Raw genomic sequence first — 23,306 nt, forward strand, 5'->3', positions numbered from 1 at the left:
TGCTCAACTTGGAACTCCTTACCCACCACATTAAGAGCTGACCAATCCTTCCACAAATTCAGGAAAAACACCAAACTCTGGTTCATCTCCAAATACGCTCCACTCCGTTAGACGCCTTCTACCAGAACTTACAAAGCTGTATAATACCTTCGTGTATATCTTCTATGTCTTTGACATCCTGTAACTATTTCTCTTGTACATTCCTATTTTGTATCATACCATTGTATTCCGATGTATTGTATTTAAGAAACTATATATTCCTGTTTTGCACCATGTAACTAAGATATTGATTAATCCTGTAATGCGCCCAGATACCTGCGGGTTTGGTGCGCTTTATAAATAAATAAACAAACAAACTCACTCTTCGGATATGAGTTCATCCGGTACAGAAGGTGTCCCATATTGGAGTCCAAATGGCCTTTCTTCCTCAGAGGAAACCTCTGCATCTCCATAAATTGAAGAAAGTGTTTTAAAATACTCAGAGAGGCTGAGGAGTATATGTCTTCTCAAATGAAGAAGGTGCTATAGAGGTCATAATGGGAACTGACAACGTCGAACTCGTCGATGTTGACGTTGATGGCCTCGACACAGTTGTCAAAGGCTTAGAAGATGTTGATGGCTTCGGCATTAGCGTTGAGGTCTTCGATGGTAGTGTCGATGGTAATGACACATACGGCGTCGAGGAGGTCGACACTCGAGGCGGCGATGGCTTCTCCTTCGAACTCGACATCAACGGCGTCGAAGGCACACCTTTCGGGCTTGCCGTATGGATTTCTTATGTTTGGTGGAGGCTTTCTCTCAACTCGAGGGACTAGATCGCTCTCGAGGAGGTTCCACAGACGGGTCCAAAGACGCACGGCTCTTATGTTTCTTATATCTTTCGCCTGGAGCATTGCTTCTAGGCGTTTTTGAGGGGGGGCAAGGCCGTGTTCTCAAACACCTTCATCATACAGAGTCTAAATTCCTCCCACTGAGCTGGGGTACTAGACTTACAGGGGCAAGTAATTTGCTCGGGTGAACTGGATGATGAAGTGGACAATGACCTGTGGCGCCTCTTTCCCCCATGCCTCGAACACGAGGAATGGTGGGAGCCATTTATAGAGCGAGAATGTTTAGATCTTTTGTGACGAGGAGACGTTGATCTAGACTCATCTGGTGATTTACGTTTGGACAGGGTAGAGGGGGATTTTAGAGGCTTACCTTTCTCCAACGTCCCTCTACGTTCCCTCAAGGGCTTGGCCGTCATCGACAAGCAGTCCTCGCACTCTGAGGACGGGTGGTTAGATCCTAAACACCACAGACCGATCCTGTGTGAGTCTGTGACAGACATTTTAGCCCCACAGTCCCAGCACTGGAGCGGACGAGGAGTAGTTGACGCCGATGAATATGCTATATCGGGTCAAACACTGGAAGATATTTAGAAGAATATTCAAGAATTTTTGACTAGAAACTGAGGCGTTACGTTACCGAAGGTCTGAAGCGTGGAGAAACTGAACTGAAGCCAATGGGCGCTGCGCATGCTACTTATACCTGTGGTGACATAATCGTCGAGACGGAAGCCTACGAGGGACATCGACTCGACCACGCTCCAACGCACAGGGCCATCTAGTGGAAAAATAATTCTGTGATAGCAGCAAGCAGCTGGATATATAGCAAAGATAAGGAATACGTGGGAGGACACAATCCATTTGAAGGGTTATTTATATACTGGAGTAGTGATAACCCCCCTTTTGGTTCCTGCCCCACTGCAGGTACCTAACAAGGGTGAAGGTGCTGAAGGTTGATTTTGTGACCCTTTGTTGTGATTTGTGGCACACAAATTATAAATGTGTTTTTAGGTCTTGAAGAAAGTGGGAGAGAAGGAACTAATAACCCACAGAAACCGGCAGACCATAGACAAACAGAATGCCTAATTACTACTCGGACATCTTGGTGAAATTACTCTTGCTTTTAAGCTTTACATGGGAGCAGATAGGTAGGGAGAAATACATTGGGTTTGACTCCCTCCTGTGCTCTTTGTTGCGGTTTCTCCAGATTTTGGTGCAGTGTGGTTATTTATTATCAATATCTTTGCACCTCTCTTAGATACTGGTGTGTAACTAAAGGGCCAGTCTCTTCTGTCTATCCTCTATCTCTAGATAAGAGGTGCACCAGCTCTTACTAGGGCTAGTCACCCCACAAGGGACATGTAGTGGTTGCTTTATAGTCGGACACTCACAGAGAATACACCACCTCAAAATTCATAGGCTGATCATAACCTCTATATATGAAAATGTGGGGGCTAACTATGAATGCAAATCATTTTTGGTCGTCATTTCATAGAAGATATCCTCATAGTCATAATGCATTTTCCCTTTTGTTTTTCATTGAAATGGTTGTAGATTTATATGCAAAAAAAAGTTTTGAATCTCAGATGTCGTTTGAAATATTAAGTGTGCCTTTCTGCTTTCAAATCAGGGGCGGACAGACATAAGCAGGTCTGCCTACTGCTTATGATTAGGCTGGATCAGCTGAAAGGGTGTTTGGTTGTTTGAGTTTCCATTGGGCTGACCATCTGGTCAGTGTTATTGCCTTAACTGATGTCAAGGTGAAACCGGAAATGTATCTCAATCCTTGAAATCCGGGCTGGCTTTACAAAGGCTATTTAGTCATGAGAACAGTTCTGATTCTTATCAGGTCGGCACACTGTGGATTTAGCCTTTGTGGAATCTATTCTGAAATATTTATTTGAAATACTCTCTTGAAGTGAGCTCACAAGGGCTGAGGCATCTCATTACTTAGAAGCTTGTTCTATAGGGCCTTGTGTTTTTTGAACCTAATGGGTTTTCATGACTAAAGGCAAACAAACCATATTAATTACAGATGGCACAGGTATCTTCTGGAACACTCTAAACCCCTCCACGTTTGACCATGTATGCTGAAGTGGAGTTTAACTGGTGGTCACTTCAGAAATAAAACAGAAAGAACAAGCATGGACTAAGCCAGCTCAGATCATCATATGATTTTGTAGGCCTAGAAGGACTATTGAATCGAGTTGATGAACGCCCCTCTTATCGAATACCCTTCAATTACTTAATTCCTTTGAATAGCCTGACAAAGAATCATTTTGCATTTTAAACACTGCCAGTAAAATAGAAAGATGTTACACTGTGATGCTTCATTTTAAACACACACCAACAGTTTGATTTAGAACATTAAAGGTGAATAAAAAGGCTGGTGTTGTTTAGAACATTAATAATATTTTCTTGGGTATAAAAACTAGCCGTTTGTCTTTAGATTTCAGTACATTGCTCCAGTATGGGAAGGCACTACTTTAAATGCCTGCAGACAATTTTACTTTAATAAGGTTTTCAACACTTCTAGTTGTAGATTTAATATTCAGTTACAAATGTTCCTGCTGTCTGGCAAACTCTGTGCCACTTGTCAGGTGCTGTCTCTAATGGAAGCAAGTATTTGTATTTGTATTTATTTATAGCGTGCACCACCAGGCCCAGGGGCATCAGGGCGTGATAAACTTGAAAGTGGTTACATACATACATTTACAATAGCAGTTAGAATGAGGTTAAACATGAATGGCAGAGACATGGGCATACAAGATGTTCAAAGGAATCAAAGCATGATAGAGCGAGAATGAGCGGGTAATCATGGTATTAACATAAGTTAGGCAGGCATAATGTACAATAAATTATAAGGAGTCAAGGGCTAAACAGGCGATTGAGTAACTAGGGTGTATATAGCAATCAAAGGCTGCGTCAGAGATGACCAGAGTCATGTTTTCGTTTTCTGTTTGAAGGAGTTAAATGAATCTTCAGATCTGATGGTAGAAGGGAGAGGGTTCCACAACTTCGAAGCTAAGACAGGGAAGCTCGTGCCCCCAGCTTTTTGAAGTTTGAATCTGGGTATCGATAGGCTGTGGGTCTGGGCAGTTCTTTGAGGTCGGGTGGAAGTGTGGAGGGAAAGACGGTTGGAAAGGTAGGGGGGGCCTTACGTAATACGTAAAGTAATACTTGCCTCCAGCAGGTACACTATGCTTGTGTTAATTGAAAGAAACATACACAAATACAAATGAAGGCAGGCATTATTACGGTGCGTCTTCACTTTAAATTGAGGCAATCTCCATGTTTCTTGTTGGGTGCTCTGCAATACATGAGGCAACACCTATCTGATTGCTTCATTTGTGCAATATTTCTCCTTACAATTGAACAATATGCACCACACTTGAAAGAAGCAATGCAGCTTTTAGCCATCAGTTTGCTTTAATGGAATACTGTTGGGTTCCATTTATCTTAACATAGCCCTACACTACCAGTTTGGTAGTAGCTTACAGAGGATCTGGGGATGTCCCTTCTAAACACTCTGCTGGACTCAGTCGTATTCCAATCACACTTTGATATTCCTTTCCCTGCCTCTGTGTCCTATTCTCATCTATCTACATTCCAATTCCACCCGCCTTCACTCGTACTCCCGGCATCTTCTTTTTCGATCCCTCTGATGACTCTCACTCCTTCTACTACTTCCTCATTACTTTGATATTACTATTTTCTCTGCCACATTACTCCCCCCCCTATCTTTCCTCACCCTGACCTTCCCCTCCCACACCCCCTGCACTTCCTGTTTGCTGGACTTGCACGATTCGAATGTCTCAAGGCCTAGTAGGACCGTGTACTGATGTATATATTCCTCTGCTCCCCCTAGTCTTGTGGCACCTGGAAACACTTTCTGACGTATAGGCACCATACCAATGTTGAAAAAATAAATAAAATACCATTCCACTCCACCTTCTCCCCTGTCGGACCCCTTGCACTCCACTCTCACAACCACTTCACTCACTTCCTATACTTCCTCTAACAATGTCGCTCACTGCTCTTACATGCACAATCAATGCTCAGTACCACTTGCGCTCATCAACCAATCCCTCACATGTTTCAAGAATTACCTCCACATTCTAATGCACTATGCTTCATCCTGCTAGTGTCCCACTTCCTCTTTCTCTGACCTCACCCGAACAACCCACAAATTCCTGTATCCTGGGGCCACTGCTATCCCCCTCCTCATTCTCTGTTTGATTTCAGGCCCTGTGTTCTCCGGCCAGGATATGTTTCCTTTTTTCCACGCAAGGCCAACGTGAGGTAGCTACGGCATCCCCACATTGCCCAATATCCAAGTTTGTGTTAGAAGGCCGTGGTGTGGCTTCCCTCAAGGTTCAGAAGCTGAATAAGCTGAGTGATCCCCTTCCCACTGTCCTTTGCCAGTTCAGGGTCTCCGGTGCTGAAATGCCGATAGGATGGGGCTCTGGTGGGCTGTGTTCTCGTCGCTGGTCTCTCCACATTGCTGTGGCATCTGAACTATATCTGGAACAGTGAAAACCTGGGAGAGCATTTGTATCAATCGGCAAGGAGTGATGCAAGTGGGTACGGCTCAAATCCAAACAGGCACTTGGGGAGCTGACAGAAATTAGGGCCTCCTCAACTGCCATTGTTCCCTTTGCAGAAGGACTGGATCTAGCTGCCACCATGGCTGAGAGGGGTTTGCATGCCTGTGTGACAGTCAGGTTACTGACCTTGTCACAGTAAAATGTGTTTAATCAGAAACAAGTACATAAGAAAATATTACAGTGATCGACTGGTCCTGAAGTCAGGGCCTTACATAAGATAGTAATAGGAGACTGTGGCATTTAAGGATGCAGGGGCAGGGCAGGGCAGAGTAGAGTAGAACATGACATGGGAACAAAACAAATGGAGAGAAGACAAAAATGGAAAAGTACAGGGTGTATTCTTTAAATATAAAGGGTAGCATGAACAAGTAATCAGAGCTTTGACGCGTGGCTCAACTTGAGAGCTGCAAGGGGTGAGAGTAACAGTGTTGTTCTTGGAGGTAAAGTGACCCTCACCTAGAGGATCAAACAGCACATTTGTTGGAGGGGCTCAATCTCATCTCCTACAACCCTTGCTTCACAGGGGCTTGCACAACTCTCCTATCTCTCTCACAGGATACAGTGGCTTGGTCTGCACAAACCCACTCTGGTTCTGTTCAGGGCTTGACGTGCAAGCAATTTGAAAGGCAAGCTCATCCCAGCCCTGCATCTGCTTCTCCCCTCATATTGCACTGGCAGAGGCTGAATTAAAAAAACTGGTATCGCTCAAGCCTTCCGAAAATAATACCAGGCTGTGCAATGAGGGCCGACCCCCATCACACCGAAACCTGGTTTTCCATTTCCCTGGGAGGTAAATACTGCCCACAAATCCCATAAAGTGTCAACAGCTATACTAATGGCTCCTAAAAAATATTTTAATGTAACTCTCAAGATGTCATCGAACATACTGAGAACATTTTCTTACGCATGCAAGGGATTTAGTTTATGCCTATAACTAGAAGAAAAACATAGGGAAAACCAATGTGTGACAAAATGACTACTGCTCTGCAGGAGTACAGACATAAGCAGTGGTTTCTGAACACCTAGTCAGCCCCCAAACTACTAAGCCAGTAGTGATCTCACTCAAAGGTGAAACAGGTACAATACGAACGATACACTTCTTTCACCTCTTTAAGGTTGCATGGAGGAAGGGCAAGCAAGCCTCTTTAGGAGGGATGTGAGCCAAGAAAGCATACAAAACAACAGCAGTACTCTGATACCAAAATAAAAGGAATGCCCAATCCAGGTTCAATAAACAGTATGAGACTATAACAAAAAGGACAGTTTAACAAAAAACAAAAACAACCAACCCTGCAATGAAATATTCAAAGTTACTCACTGTAGTGACTAACGTACTCCTAGACCATAGTCTCCATTCCTCCATACTTGATGGGTGTCTCTTGCTAGGGAAGGGAACAGAACACATTTTCCCACAAATAAAAGCATTACCGGTTTATATTTAAGGCGCCTCACGCTAGTCCCCCTTTTACACGTAGACCATCTGATATGAATTTGACTATTTACTTTGAACGGTGGGAACAGGATGGTGGGTTGTATAGACGAAAGGGGACTATGGACATGGAGTATGTTAGTCACTTCAGTGAGTGACTTTCAATTACTCCTACGTCCGGTCCCCTTTCCTGCATACTTGATGGGCAATTACAATTGATGCAAGAGAGTGGCTGTACCTTATGCTGTAAAGAGGTTTTTCAGTACTGCCTGCCCAAATACTGCGTCAGATCTGGTGCTGCTGTCCAAGCAGTAATGCTTGTAGAAGGTGGATGGGGAAGCCCATATTGCCGCCTTGCTGATAACATGTGACGGCAAATGCATTTGAAAGGCTACTGCTGTTGCCTTGGCCCTGATGGCATGAGAATGCACATTGGCTGGGCAACGTTTGTTCTGCAGTTTGTGTGCTTCTCTGATGGTGGCCACCATCCATCTAGCTATAGATGCCTTGGATGCCTGTGTATCTGGCGTAGATCCCCCGAATGTGACAAAAAAGTATCAGTTTTTCAGATAGATTTTGTTATGCTGAGATAAAACGTTAACACTCTTCTTACATATAAACAGTGGAACACTCTCTGCTTCTGACTGTGGATTAGGAAAGAAAGTGGGTAGCACGTTCTCCTCATTCAAGTGAAATACTGACACGATCTTTGGCAAAAAACTAGAGTGGGTTCTTAACGGTTAAATGTGATTTCAACTAATTAAATGACAGAGAATGCTGTAATAACGAAAATGTTAGAACAAAAAATATCGATTTTTTAAAAATGTTGGATGGTCCCACCCGCAAACCTGTTTCCCTGTGCTTTTAAACTCACCTCAACCCCCTCCCCCATATACAGTTTACAGCTCTCTGGCCGGCCTCTCTTGGCCCTCTTCCTGCTCCTACCTGCAAGGCAAAAAACCCTGGGGTCATCTTCGACTCCACACTCTCCTTCTCTCCTCACATATCCGACGTCTCTAAGAAGTCACACTACCAGCTAAACCTCCTCAGAGGTATCCTTCGTTTCCTCTCCTTCCCCCAAGAAGCTCACTGTCTCTAGAGCCCTGGTTCTCTCGAAGCTGGAATACTGTAACAGCCTCTATCTAAATCTGCCCGCCTCTACTCTCCGCCCTTTGCAACTCATCCAGAACAGGACTGCGAGACTTGTCCTTGGCCTCAAGCCCAGGGACCGTATCTCTCCAGGACTGAAATCACTGCACTGGCTCCCATTGATTGCGAGGATCAAGTTCAAAACCCTCTGCATTGTCCACAAGGCCGTCTGGGGCCATGGGCCAAAATACCTTCAACTCTCTCTTCCTAAATATCTTCCTTCTCGAGCTCTTCGCTCATCCGCCTCCAACTCCCTTAGGGTCAGCCGCTTCTCCAAACAACGAGTTGGGGGCAGATCTCTCTCCGCTGCAGGGGCCTCCCTCTGGAACAGCCTTCCTGCCTCCCTGAAACTTGAGAACCATCTCCGGTTCCGGAAGCACCTCAAAACCTTCCTCTTTGCCTCCGCTTTCTCTCCCCCTCTCCCCTGCTAATACTACTGAAACTGCACTGAATCTGCAACTGGGCCACTCACCGTTCTCGGTCCTTGGCCCAGCCACTCTCCCCTGCACTGCCTCCATGGCAACCACTGCACTACAGGACTGTGTCTGTATCCCTACAGCCCCCCTTCCCAGCACTTGTCTGCACTTACTTCGCACTTGCCACCAGCTGGCCCTTGTTATTTATCCTGTTTGCTGTATGCTATTAACCCAGTACTGCACTTTCCCCTCTCCCTTTCCCCCTTGCACTTTTCCCTTTCCCTCTACCCTTTGCACTTGCGCGATCTGAATGACACCTGGCCTAGTAGGATCGTTGTCGGTCTCCCCTTGTTCCCCCCACCTGCCTCGTCGCGCCTTGAAACACTTGTGTATAGGCGCGTTACAAATGCCATATCATATCATATCATAAGAAAAAGCAATGTTTTTCATTATAACATTTTCGTTATTACAACATTCTCTGTAATTTAATTCCTTCAAATCACTGCATACCGTTCTCAACACCACCTTATCTCTGTGTAAAGTAGTGTACGGTTCCAAAGCTACGTGGGACTGGATTTCACTCTCTGCGTGTTGATGCGAGGCCCACTAATAGTGCCATCTTAAGCGTGACTAGTATTAACTCCACTGAAGCCATTGGCTCGAATGGTCTATGCGCTAGAGCAGCCAGCCATTAAGATCCCAGACTGGATGTGGGCACTTCATTGGAGGGTATAACCTTGCTAGGCCTTGGGGATGTTTTTTAACCACAGGGTTGGATGTTAAAAGAAAAAAAAACAGGAGTCTGAATTTCTGTAAATAACTATGGCATGTTAAGTCGGCACGTGTCTACTTGCACTCCGGACTGCGCTAGGTGCGCAGAAAAAGGAAAGATGTGATTGAGCGAGTACGCAAGAGGATCTGTGTTATTGTTCTTAGCCCACGCGCAAAAGCATGTACATTTGTTTTAAATGTTCATTCGAATAAAAATATTCATCAAACACATACACACATGACATATCAGAGATGAAACATAATCCATTGGGGCATTAAATAAAATAACAATAAAACATACATTTTGCAGGGTTTTAAAATGTAGCAACTTGTCCTCTTAGAAACCCCCTCCTTTAAAACAGGGCAGCCATCAGGAACAACAGCAAGGCCCAAGCTGTCAATTTTGTTTGCACCCTTAATAAAAAAAAAGACACAGCTGGCCTTTATTGGCACAAATCTGTACATTTTAAAACTTGCAGAATTGTCAGTTTTCTTATAGTCTCATAGCCTGGGCAAAACAGTTTAAAATGACTAAAACTTTCGTTCGGGGCACCACACACAGGACAACCTGGATCATCTGGGTAACCCACCCAGTTCACTGTGTTGCCTCCCCAGCGTAAACAGTCAAAGCGTGTTCCTGGCTCAGGCAAGGTACGGCTGTAGAGTTGGCACCCCACTTATGAGCTGATGAAAACAGTCAGCTTGTGACGCCAATGCTGCATTTATACATTTCACCACAGCTTCCCAGGTTAGCCCTTCCTTGAATGATCTTATTTCCTGTGGCAGCAGCATCATCATGGTAGTTGGTGGCACAATCAGTACATTCGCCTTACACATTAACACCTTTACTGATCTCAGCCACTGTATTTTTTGTCACAGATCCCTCCTCAACGTTGCTTTAATTATAAATTGGCACAACATGGCATGTTTATTCCCCCACATTCTTAACCATAGGATGCTTGGAGCAACTGCCCAATCATCCTGAAAAAAGGGCATCCCCACTTCTCTGTGCACCGAGGCACAGGAAGAGGAGCCAGGGAGTCCCAGTAGCTTTTTAAAATAACATCAGCAGGCTTGCAATACCCCCATAAAGCTGCTCCATATTATTTGGCTGCCTTTACTTGCATAGAGTATACCTTGATGGCTGATTCCAAACATTTATTTTTATACTGACTTCTGGTGGGGTCCTTCCTTGCTTTTTGAATGGCTGCCAGATTGTCCTCTGACAAACCCAGATGACCTAGCGTTACATGCTCAGGGACCAAATAGCTCGGGCTAGCCCTCCCGGTGCTTGATGGACCACTGCTCCTTGCTGCGGAGTGAGGAGATGGAGCCCTGACGTGGCCAGGCGTACTGGACCCTGCATGGCCAGGCGCACTAGGTCGGAGTACCATATCCTGGACAGCTGTTGGGGAGCTAGCAGGATGACGCAAGGTTGCATGGAGTCCTTCTGAAGTACCTTTTGGATAGGGGTGTCGGAGGAAACGCATAACCCCATAGATTGTCCCAGTTATGGAATGTTTTTAGAGCTATGGAATTTTCGTTTATATATTTTTTTTCTCCTGTTCTTCTTTTTCTTTAACTTTTTTTTCTTTGCATTTTTTTTTCTCTTTTTCTTTTCATGTTGAATTTGAACTGTAATTGGTAAAAAGCTTTTTTTGAAGCTAACACTAATAAAAAAAAATGTAAAAAAAGATTGCCCCATGACATGTGGAGCATGTGGAGCATGTCGCACAATGATTGCTCCCACATGCCCCTCCAGAACGCAAACTGCGTGCATCCCCTGTTGTCTGCTGTTGCAAATAGATCCACTATTGGCTGTCCCCAGGCTTGGAACAGTGTTTGCAGGACATCCAGGCATATCACCCAATCGTAGCTGTCAGTTCCTAATCTGCTGAGCCTGTCCGCTTCTCTATTCTCCTCACCAGGAAGGTGAATGGCTGACATGTGAATATTGTGAGAGCTAGCTCATTACCAGATCTGTATTGGTCGCCTGCAGAGGGGAGGAGAGCGAGTCCCTCCCTGTTTGTTTAGGTAAAATATTATTGTTCAACTGTCCGCCCTGATGAGACCTGCTTTGTCGGTGATACACAGTAGAAAGGACCAGCGCACTAGCTGCACCACTGTAAGCTCCAATACATTTATGTTTTCCCTGTCCTGGCCGGACCAAATCCAGTGGACTGAAGTTCTCTACGGTGGCTCTGCAGCCCTCCAATGACAAGTCTGTAGAGATCACCACTGAGGGTACTGGTTCCACAAACAGAGCCACGCTTGTCCCTCCACCACTGAAGGTCCGCTATCAACTCTGTGGTAATGGACACTGTCTGACTGCGACCCTAGCTCCTGACTCCAATTCTCTGCCAGGTGCATCTGGATTCTCTGCATCGTCAATCTAGCATAAGGGACTGCCAGTATATATGCAGCCATGATCCCCAGCAGGTGCTGGTGTCAGCAGGCTGCTGCTTCCGATTTGCTGAGGAAATGGCCGGCAGCCGCTAGAATCACTCTGACTCTGTCTTGAGTTGGGAATATTCTCTGCTTCTCTGTGTACCACCTGATCCCCAGCAATACCAACGACGGGGTAGGAGTACGTTCCTATTTGCGTGGGTTGATTGAAAACTCGAGATTGAATAGTATATCCATGAGACACTGCATGATCTGGATGGCCCCCCACTGGCGACGTGGCATAGACGAGCCAGTCATCCAAGTATGGCTAGACATGGTGGCCGTTGGCCCCAAATGACCCTGCCACCACATTCATTAGCCTGGTGAAGACCTGAGGGGCTGAATTGAGGCCAAAGGGCAGAACCTTGTACTTGAATTGTCTCCCCATGACAGAGAATCTGAGAAACTGCATGTGAGGTTGCTAGATAGGCACGTGAAAGTATTCATCCTTCAGGTCCAGGGAGCACATCCAATCTCCCCCGCACTGTGATTCCAGTATATGAGCCAGTGTAACCACCTTGAATTTCTGGAGGGGTAGGGAAAGATGGAGAATCGCTCTCACGGCCGCCTGGTTCTTTTTCTGTATGGCAGAGATCCTCGAAAGGAAATACAAGCCTTTCTGCGAGTGAAGCACTTCCTCCACTGCATTGCCCTGCAGCAAAGAGACAATCTCTGCCAGCAGTGCTGGTGATCCGATCTAAAGTAGTGGTGGGGAAAAGTGGATTGATGTGGATGGGGAGTCCAAAACATGTGGCAGTAAATGACAGGATCCAGGGATCTAAAAACAGATGACGCCAATGCATATTATGAAGGACCAGCCTGACCCCGATTGGAGAACTGTGGGCCCGCATACCCCAATCAATGCTTCTTGGCATCTGATGCTGAGGTTTGGGAGGGGCCCTGGAAAAACCCTTTGGTGTGGTACGCTGTTGCTTACATCTACGTAGGCCGGGTAACCTCTCCAGCTGCCAAGCCCTCCTACCCTGAAATCCCCTGACTCCCCCAAACGATCCAGGTCTGATCTCAAATCTGCCCTGAGTCTGGGTGAAGCTCTTTCCAGCCGGTTTCACCAAAACAGCTAGAGAAGTGGCTGTCTGTGAGCTCGCTTTTTTCTTTGTGAACTCCTTGTGTGTAGACAAGTGGAACAAGTCCACACTTTCGAAGGGGAGGTTCAGAATGTGCTCTTGGACATCAGTATTAAATTTAGTGACGTGCATCCACGCTGTGCAATGCATGCCCATCACAACACAGATCTCCCACCCAGCTGCACACTTGTGTACAGGCACGTTATAAATGCCCAACTGTATATATATATATACATATATATATATATATATATATATATGGACAACAGAGGATTCCATAAAATCCAGCACGATTAACTTCACCTCCGCCAGACCTGCTTTAAAGGCAGCCTGCCTGTTCACAGGGAGATTTGGAAGGAAGTCTGCCATTTCTCTCCAGAGTTTCTGATTGGCCGCTGCAAGCATGGCATCCGCATTCGCCTGCCATAAATGCAGGCCAGAATGAAGGTACACCTTTTTACCAAAGTCCTCGAGAGTTTTGTCCTCCTTTGAGAGTAAAGAAGCAGTAGCCGACCCAGATGCGAAAGAGGCCTGCGGCTTTGAATATATAGAGGCTGCCGCTATGACTGATATATGTGGATGTGGGTTTAAAAGGATGGTTTCCCCTTCCACCTGCTGATATTTGGCATCAAGTCATTTATTAGCTGGCTGTGTGGTGTGCGGCTTGGTCCAGCTCTTGTTTACAAGAGCCTCCCATCCTTTTGCAGTGGTATGCCCGATTTATTAGCTGACCGAAATGTCAGCACCTTAGCCAGCACCCCTGTTTCTGGCTGCTCTAGTTGTCGAGGTGCAACGCTCCAAAACTGAGCCAACCCTGCCATGCAGTCATGGAAGGCCTTGATTAAAGAAGACGTCCCATTTTCATCCTCTTCACCTGTGTCCTGCTGTCCCTGGGAGTCATGGTTGGATCCATTTTATCCTGGGTCTGCCCAACTGTTTGCTGAGCTGCTTTAGGTCCTGCCACCTGTAACGTTGGTACCACTGGTGGTGCTTCGGTAGGAGTCTCCATTGGGATCTGATATGATATGATATATAGCATTTATAACACGGCTATACACAAGTGTTTCACAAGTATATCTGCACTAGGGGGTCCATGATCGGTTGTGCGTGCTCTGCTATTTGCTCTGGTATTGGACACCCATTAAGTATGGAAGAAAGGGGGCGGGACATAGGACTGACATGTAATATGCAAACGCCTGGTTGAAAGGTACACTTTGGGTACAAAAACAGGGGAATGCAGGCAATTATCTTTGAAGCAATGTCCACGTTTTAAGAAAATATGTCTTTAAAAGATAATGTGGGGGCTTAAATGTCCCTAAGGCCCTTAAAATACAGGGAGACTGAACCATTGTAGATCCCTTAAATCTTCTATTTGGGCTCGATGGCATTGATCCAGGAGTCTGGGTGCTTTTTGAGTCACTAATTTGGATTCAAATTGGTGAGCTGGTTGACGGGGTCGCAACAGCTCGAGTGTTGAAGAAGCTGGGAAACGGAAGACAAGGTCGAGCCGATGAAGCAAAAACTTTGACAGGGTATTGGAAGTAGAGAAAGCAGCAATTCGACTTCGGCATCGAGGAGGACGAACTGTGTTTACACGGCACAGTGGTACAGGAATTGCTAGGAGACTGGCAGTCACAGGCTTGAAGGACAAAGTGGGTCAAAATCTAAGTGTCAAAAGCAGCTACCATGGGTCTTGAGACAGCTTGCAGCAGCTTGAAGATGCAAGGAAAGTCAAAGGAAGCTTTTCTTTAAACCATGGGGGCTGTGAGGCCTTTGAGAGGGTCCCACAGGAAAGGGGAAAAGCTTCTTCTGCCCTGCACAGAGAGGAAGGTAATAGGGACACTTGCAGATCTACCCCGCTAGCAGACACACCTAGGCACCAGGGACTAGGCAGCAGGCAGGCCTTGGCCATAAGTAGGTCACTCCAAATGTGGGGGGAAGGACTGGTTCTTTCCTAGGAAATTCCTGTCTTCACCCCAATGGCAGGGGATATTTGGTTGGCTGACATCTCAACACGCCTCTGTTGAATCCTCCTCCTTCTTGAGTCCAACGATGATTGAACTAATGAGGGGAAGTTGGGGAGTTTCACTTCTGTTATATAGTAATGTTGCCACAACTGATTTGCCCCTTACGGAAGGTTTGAAATGGACCAACCACAGATATAACAACAGATACTGCCATCTGATGTCAGCTCCCAGTCTGTCTGTAGGAAGTTGGGAGGGAGACAGGAAGGAAGTGTAGCCAAGATATTCCCAAGATAGTGGAACCCTGCTCTTGTGCACAACTCCTCCACATGGCTACTCTATACCCTTCCCCACTCGATCTGCCTAAGATCAAATAGACTCCAGTCATTATCCCACTGGTGTGACTTCCCCATTGTGCTTGCAGGGCTTCCTTTGAAGTGAAGCACTGACTCCCATGGGGGCAAGTCCTATTCCTCTGGGAAGTCGTTATTACTTTGCAGGCAAACAACAAAGGGAGCCCTTCAGGGCTGGACCCAGCACACAGTTGTGTCTTACCCATATGCAGCTGCAGTAATGTAAAGTGTGCCGTATTTTCTGTCACATACACTCATTTAATCACATGCAAGTACAATTGCTGCAGGAACCATAACTCAGCAGCCAAAAATGTATATAGTATTTGCTATTTGGTATTTTACCCCTGTTAACATTTATTGTTGAGAATACATTGTAAGGGGACTTTTTAAAATACATACCAATCAGCAGGGAACCCACTGACAGAGTATATCAGAAACACAACAGAAAACTCCTCTCCAAAATGTATTATCGCCTATGTGTGTTTTAGTGGGTAAAAGACACGATCATCAAAACTGTACTTTGGCAAACCCCCTCTGTCAATCATACAAACCACATAGCTCAATGTAAGTAAGACGCTCCCATTTAAATTACACCAGTAAATCCAATTACCTCAGTAAAATTCAAAACCTGAGAGATTACAGAAATCTAGTCATGGGCTTCCGCTCCCATTAGTATCTTCCCTAAACAAAAGAACACAGAGATAATGTCTATCCTCATGGTCAAAAGAAGAACGTTCAGCCTAGCCACCCTCTTTAAACACCTCACCATTCTGAGCTTAGCAGGAATGAGGACACTAGAACTGACAGTGCACTTTACAAATGCTTTTTAAGAGGCGTGAATGCACACTGCCTGTGATTCATGACCTCACACACATCAGGGAAGAGAACAAGCCTCATCTATGCATACTTATGAGCTTAATTTTTTAAAGCTTTGTTTTTTCAAAGGTTGGATCCCTCTTGGCACCAGCCCTAAACTCGATGATATTGAGGGCCAGGCCTCATTCCATGCTCATTGGCCCCACCTCAATCAATAACCCTATAGAATGTAACAATGGTCAGTAAGGAGGAATCGTCAGCTTTATCCATCTGCTCCGGCAGCCAGGTAGTACAAATGTCCTTCATGGCAGACCCTTGCATATCCACCCGCAATACAACCAATCTCATGATCACAGCACTCTGTAGATTTTCTAGTCTTTCACTATTAAAGCCCAGCTCTCTGTTCTCGATAATCAGGAAAAAGGTGAACCCTTAAGTGTCTTCACCAGATCTGTTTGCTCCAACTATGAAATCTGATGCTATATATGATATATTTTATTTTAATCGCGCCCATCCACAAGTGTTTCAGAGCGCGAATCTGCAGCAATATCATGGTGTAGTCACTTCATCCTTCTGACCGTCAAATTCTACCACAGTCTCATTTTAATTTATCCAATTTATCATTCATTTTGTCTATTTTACACAGCATTTCCGTGATGGCATGACCACAAGGGGAGGAAGAGCATTGCGAGCCAACACCAGGTCATCTCTTTCCATAGCATACTTATAGGGGTACATAATTCTCCTCCTGCTGTCTGTGTGGCATTCTATGTACCATGCCCGCAAGGTACCTCCTATTCATAACAAAGTGTGTGCAACAGCACAGGAGGTACCAATACTAAATTCATCTGATCAACTCAAAGACATCCAAAGGAATGCTAAATATGTCAAATAAATTGTGTACTAGACTTCATTGATGGCAACTTTTAACACTGGTTGTAGTTAGGGCTCTACGTAAACTCCAGTAAAAATTGTATTCCACCACAGATATTTTCACCACTGGCAGTAAATCCATACTGTTGGTGGTAACAGCACACCCATTAACATCTGCAGGATTATAATGGTAACAGAGTGTTCAGAACATGAGCCTCAAACTCCTCGACATGCACATCAATAATTGGTTTCATGCACTTGCCAACTGCTGTATATTTCCCAGAAATATAGAAACCTTTCAAATCAGACCTACAGGGCTACATAGTAAAAAAGCAATTTTTGAGCCAGTCCAAAACACCATTTTAAAGTTCCTGGTATAAACACAACCAAAATCAAAATTGACTGCTAGTTTATCCAGTAAAGCACATGATCATGCCTTCAACTGCACATTTGTATTTGTATTTCTTTATTTGTATAGCGCACCTGGTCCAAAGGCATCTGGGCTGCAGTTAACATCTCTTACTTTAATTTTTAAAATGCCATTGGAGGATGCAAACATGTACCTGCGAGCACAACAGGGGATCCTAAATCGAGCAGTACCCGCCAAACATGTTACACGGCCACCACTAGATTAGGCCAAGCATTGCCAGTTAACCTCTACATTTCATAATGTATCCAATATAGGACCCTTACAAGGTTGCATCTTCTCAAGATCACAACTCTTTCAAATCAATGGACCACAAAACGGACCATTGTGATTCTCACTTCGTAATGAAAATTGTAGTTTTGGTAAGTAGCTTTTAAAGCTATACAATGTGAATTGCATGAAAGAAGAGTGTGCGGGGTTCGGCTCCCATATTCCTTGATGTGATCAAGACTCTTTGCAATTCCCATTCGCTCTGACTGTCCTCGGTTGAGGACGCAGTAGAGGCATGTCAGGGGTCCAGTGACTTTGTGCTGCTCATAAATCCTTGAACTTACTCTTTTCTTTGTACTGGGGTAGCTGCACAGAGTAGTGCCGTTGCACAAAGATATTTGTCAGAAGCATCAAAGCGGAAGATCGAGTTAATTCTTGTGAAAATCCTGCACCTCCTTTCTCATAAATTTTCCTATCTGCAGATCCCTCCACGAAAAGTGTGGTTTGTATGGTAAGTCAGACATAGGAGTCTGACAGGAGGATATATCTGAACAATGTGTTTTATTAAAGTAATTAAAGAAACATCCTCTAAGTCCTTGTTCTATGATGAACGCTGTTATGTACAAAATAACAAACGGGTGCTCGTAAGGACATCTCACAAATTAGTTCTGTCCTCTTTGATTACCTACCCTAACCTAACATCTGCCCTACTACTATGGAAAGACAGAAAGATAAAAAGAAAGACAGATAAGCAGACAGACAGTGTCTAAGCTTTAACTTAGTCTAGGATTACTCCCCTTGGTTAACCTAGTGGGAGCTGGTTTTCTTACCGCCATCAAAAAGTTCTTACAGTTTCTTACAACTTTCAGCTCCATAAGCTCCAAACAATGTCCCTCAGCTTGTCCTTAGGGTCATAACAATGTCTTTGTAAAGTAGTCCATACAGTTTCAAATGCATCCCTTTTCCAGGGATGCACTATCCTCACCCGAATAAGCCAGAGTAAGATTTCAGGCGTGTACAGTCCTATTTTCATTATTCCTTCTGATACCCCCCTTTATGTGGTAGCCAATGTCTCAGTCCCTGGGTGGGATATGAGCCTGTTCAACCCTTCTGTGATGATCACTTTTCTCTCCCATTCCTAGGGTATTCATATTCTTAAGCCACCATGGGTTGCAGGCCTATTCAGCCTTGCTGGTTCATCGCTTCTCTCACCCCTTTTTGTGGTATTCAGATCTCGAGACCCGCATGGGCTACAATCCTGCTCAGCCCTGTATCGTTGGTTGCTTCTCTCACCCCCTCCAGGGGTACTATGGCTCTTAGCCCTGTGTGGGCTTCAGGCTTTCTTAGCTCTGTATTGTTGATTGCTTCTCTAACCCTTGTGGGGTACTCTGGCTGTTAGCCCTTTGTGGGCTTCAGGCTTTCTTAGTCCGCTGCAGTTGGTTGATTTTCTCACCCCATCGTGGGGTATTCTGATCCTTAGCCCTGTAGGACTTTCGGGCCTTCTGAGGCTTGTGCGGTCTGTTGCTTTTCTCACCTCTTCCTGGTGTATTTGGGTTGTACGTCCCGTGTGGTTCTCAGGCCGCAGAGGTCTGTTGCTTCGCACCCTCTTATATGGTATTCGGGGTTGTTAGCCCAGTGTGTCTCTCAGGCCTTCTTAGGACGGGGCAGTCTTTCTTTTCTCACCCACCCCCTTCTGGGTATTCGTACCTTCAGCCCAATTTGGGCTCGGTTGCATTACCACCACCGCCCAGCTGCTCCTTGTGTGGTGGTGCCTACCTGTCCTACAGGAGCATAGCTCTGCAGTAAAGGCGGTTGCTCTGGCCCTTGCAGTTCCGCATCTGTGCTTTTGCTCCAGGTCATGCAGCCTTCTCTTCCATGGTGCCTCTTCCATCTCCAGGCACCGGCGTAGGATGCTGACGCTGCTCGGTTTTGGTTTTTCACAGTTCCTGTCTGCCCAGGACTCCTAGTCTCGCTGGAGCAGCAGCGCACTGTGGGCTGACATCTGACTCCTCACTCAACATTGACTGTTGTCCGTCAGTTCCTCCTGTGTGGCAGCGTCTCCCTATGTTGCACGTCCATGCAAGCCAGTGTTCCTCACCTTCCGGCTGATTCTCTCCTTCTTGGTTGACATGGTGCTATATTTAAGTTCCTGTCTGCAACAGAGGAGAACATTCCGTTGGTCCGGAGTTTCATCTAGTGGCGGTATCCGGTAAGTCATCATCAACCTTAAAGGAGCCCTGTAACTGAGAATGCTGGTCAATTCCCATATAACCCACACATGTTTGGGACTTTGGAATGAGAAGAGGTAAAAGCGAATCCCTACTTGGACAATCCTTGTCCCAATGGGGGGCAGTAGTCGCCCACAGTGGGATCCAGCTTGCCCTGTGCCCTAGGATGAGTATTACGTAGCAGGCTCACCTTCCTAGTCCCAAAGTGGGTGACCTCCCCTGGGGGAGAAGGGACAAATTCCCTGGATTCATCACTTATGTCTGATACCCCATCCTCTGAAGAGCTTCAGCACATCCAAAGGCAGACATGATTTCCATCTATTCCTTCAACTATGGGCCCTATTCTCAATAAACATTTGCACCAAATGAGTCCGGTCAGGCACCCACTTCATCAGCAAAGTAGCTGCAAAAGGACAAACTACACACATCACTGTGATATACAAGGCTTGCCATTCAGATTTTAAAATACTACCCTTGTTTAAATGGCAATGACTACACTGACTCAGAACAGTGGAAGCAGAGATGTCAGGTACCTCTTTCCTAGTAGAGATGGAGTGTTTGCAAACCTGTGGATGAGCAATAGCCTTGCATTCCACCCATGGGACCTAACTGTAGTTGATGGCCCATTTAGGGAGTAATGCAAAATAACAAAAGTTATTGCACAATCCTACATTTGATAAAGCTATAAAAACATGAATGTGGAATGGTTCCCATACTCTGTGCCTACATATAACATTTGTCCTCCTCATTGCTTTCCTTCCTACCTTCCACTCTCTCTTCTTCGACCCACGTCTTCTCTCTTGCACTCCAAACAAACCAGATCTCTATTCCTTCATTGCTACAGGTGGGGCTGCCGTCTTTGGTGACGTCTGCATCAAAATTACTTATCCTACTCTCGTCACATATCCTCTTACCAACTCTATGGGGGTCATTACGAGCCTGCCAGTCTGGAAATAAGGTGCCAGTAACGTGTACCGGCTCTTTTTCCGGACCAGCATACTCCAAGTCTGCCAGTAGGAGCAGTGACCTACCGGCAGGCCCTACCTGCTGGGAGTTCAAGCCCCTACCGGAAGAGAAATCATTGAAGTTCTGGCACAGTTAACGGTGCCGTTGCTTCAGTAGTTCTCATTCTATGGAGTCCTATGGGACACCATGGGAATGGAAGCTTGCAGTTACTCCACCACCCCTAATATATTGGATATTGGGTGGCAGAGACGGTAATGCACCTTTCCCGGTATCCCGGCAGAATTATCAGCGGGATACCAGGAAAGCTGTAATGACCCTGTATGCCTCACAGCACCAGCATAATTTAAAGCACTGAAAGTCACAGAAGTCTTAGTTTGTGGCCTAATAACAATAGTTAATAAATACAATCCAAGCCATCTGGTTGCCTGTTCAGACCTGAAAGCGACCACTGAGTGTGGTAATCCCCTGTTTTTGACAAGCACATATTTTCAAAGGAGAAGATCTATTGCACACTCTAGGAGTCCTCCAATAGCTATAGTCCTTTGGTCAAATACTCAATTTGTGGAAATAAAATAGCAGGTGGAAGGTCAAGCTCGGGCGATGCCTGTAATTTTATGTATTTATTTGTATTTATAAACCGCACAAGCGGCCCATACAAGCAATGTATAGCTAACATCTTAATGAGGGCCTTCACTAGGTATAAAACACACCATCTGCTTTTGCACTTCTACACATGCACATTATGCACCCGAATTGATTCTTTACGATGTATAATGTTAATGTGTAGAAACAAAAACACATGTAATTCTGTATTCTTTGCACATATCAACTTCAAACGTGAAAGGAATATTGCACAATTAGGCTACAGAGGATAAGCGCCTACTTGACAAAGTAGCACAGGAGAACTAGGTTGCCAAAGTACCTGTTCAATATGGAGGATTCATCTATTTAATTTGTGTTACTTACAGCACATGGTCCTCTGTTCAAATGTACAAGTGCATCGATAAGCGTTTGGAAATATGACATCTATGCACATTTAGAAACTGTATTTGCAAGACCCATTTTCAGGTTATAATTAATGCATAACCAAGTAATGACTTAACAAAGGTCTACTCGACCTAAACAGCACTCTGATACCTGACCTGGTCGACTCCCTTTATAAAATTTCTAAATAAATGTCTTAGTAACAAAACCCTAAATCGGTATGCGGTGTAAAGAAGATATCGCTATCCTAGTTAGATTATGCAGCCCTTCATAAAGTGTCTTACCAGTTATGTACTTATTGGGATTGCTTCGGAAACGGTCATCCACTAGTATAAGGGCCCCCCAGTCATTCTTATGCCGGATACACCTAGAAGGGGACAGACAATAAGGGATGTAAAGAGAATAAGTACATTTATCTACAACAACAGGCACTCACATTACTCAATGTATGCAGAAGGCTAACTGGAACCCTGGAGAAATTCATAACTGTCAGATATGCCTCTCTGTGCTCCTACAATAGCCATAACTTTAATACATTTGTTCGGAACCAAGGCAAAGACGTACAATTTCAAATGTTTACTATGGACAGAATAACGGTTTAAATGGATGGCTAACATTCTCGTTACCATTCCCCTTGGCAAGAGGCGTGGGGGGTGGAGAGCAGTGATAAACGATACACACCAAACAACTGACATTCTTGTTCCAATGTGGCACCGGTCGGAAATACACAAATTATATCCCATGTAACATCTTGGTCCTTAGCTAAAAAATACATTATGCAGCATATTTGCTAAATATTCACAGTGATACTCAAGGGCTGATTCTCCAACACAGTTTCCTTTTGCCTTTGCCTAAACATTGAGTTTGAGGTATGAGGCCTGTTTGAACTCTTCTCCGAATGTTTAAACTTTGATTGTATGCTAGCCCTCAGATGCATAGTGTTACGTTTCCATTTTTTGTAATTGTACCTCTCACAGACGTTGGGCGAAGGGGAGGAGTAGCGTAGAGTGTCTATCATTCCGTTCATCAGAGGTCTCAAAAGGTGACTAGTGAGTCGCAAAATAAATTGTCAACCTCTGACGGCAGATAAACACTACCAGTCCTGTATACTAGGCCCTTAACCAGGGGTGCTGCTAGGTTGGGAAAACATCAGGGGCTAAGCTAATGTCAGGAATGGCGGGATTCATGGGTTAGCTATAGCCTTTTGGTTGTAATCCCTGAGCTCCTATCCGGGGCTACAACCAAAATACCCGCGGCTATATCCCCCTTAGCCCCCCCCTAGCAATGCCTCTGCACATAACCACTGAGCTGCAAGACTTAGAGGGGATTTAATCATCAACACAGCCTTTACAATTACACTAGGATTACATCCTTTTGTCGGCCCTGTGGTACTGTCACCCACCATCCCTTTCTGGAATGGCCATCTCTGTTGAGAAGTCTACATTGCAACATATCTTTCCTAAGATTCAACCACAGAACCATGGTATATCTAGTGCTAACAAAACTGGACAATGCAAACAGCATCTATCTTGGACTCCTGCATGAGAAAACTACAAAATGTCCAGAATGCAGAGGGCAGATTACTCCTCAGGATGGAAAGGTTTGAACACATCGATCCAGCAGTACACGCTATTCATTGGCTCCCCTTCAAGAAGAGAACAAATTACCCATGGTAATTGTTCTGTCTGATGGATGTTCCTCCCACGCATTCCTCATGTTTACGCATTCCTCATGTTTAAGATATTTGTATCCTGCT

At 45.1% G+C, this 23,306-nt stretch overlaps 1 protein-coding gene across 5 annotated transcripts in view; it reads right to left on the reverse strand.

The window, feature by feature from the left end:
• BRIP1 (BRCA1 interacting DNA helicase 1) overlaps nucleotides 1-23,306 on the reverse strand; it is a 2,318,009-nt gene that overhangs the window by 104,366 nt on the left and 2,190,337 nt on the right. For all 5 annotated transcript variants that reach the window (XM_069615088.1, XM_069615086.1, XM_069615084.1 and 2 more), the window contains one exon: nucleotides 21,835-21,917. In XM_069615088.1, coding sequence (XP_069471189.1) covers nucleotides 21,835-21,917 — 83 coding nt within the window. The remainder of the gene's footprint in view (nucleotides 1-21,834; nucleotides 21,918-23,306) is intronic.

The sequence above is a fragment of the Ambystoma mexicanum genome, chromosome 9 (genome assembly GCF_040938575.1).
Source record: "Ambystoma mexicanum isolate Mex_15411 chromosome 9, UKY_AmexF1_1, whole genome shotgun sequence".
Taxonomy (NCBI): Eukaryota; Metazoa; Chordata; class Amphibia; order Caudata; family Ambystomatidae; genus Ambystoma; species Ambystoma mexicanum.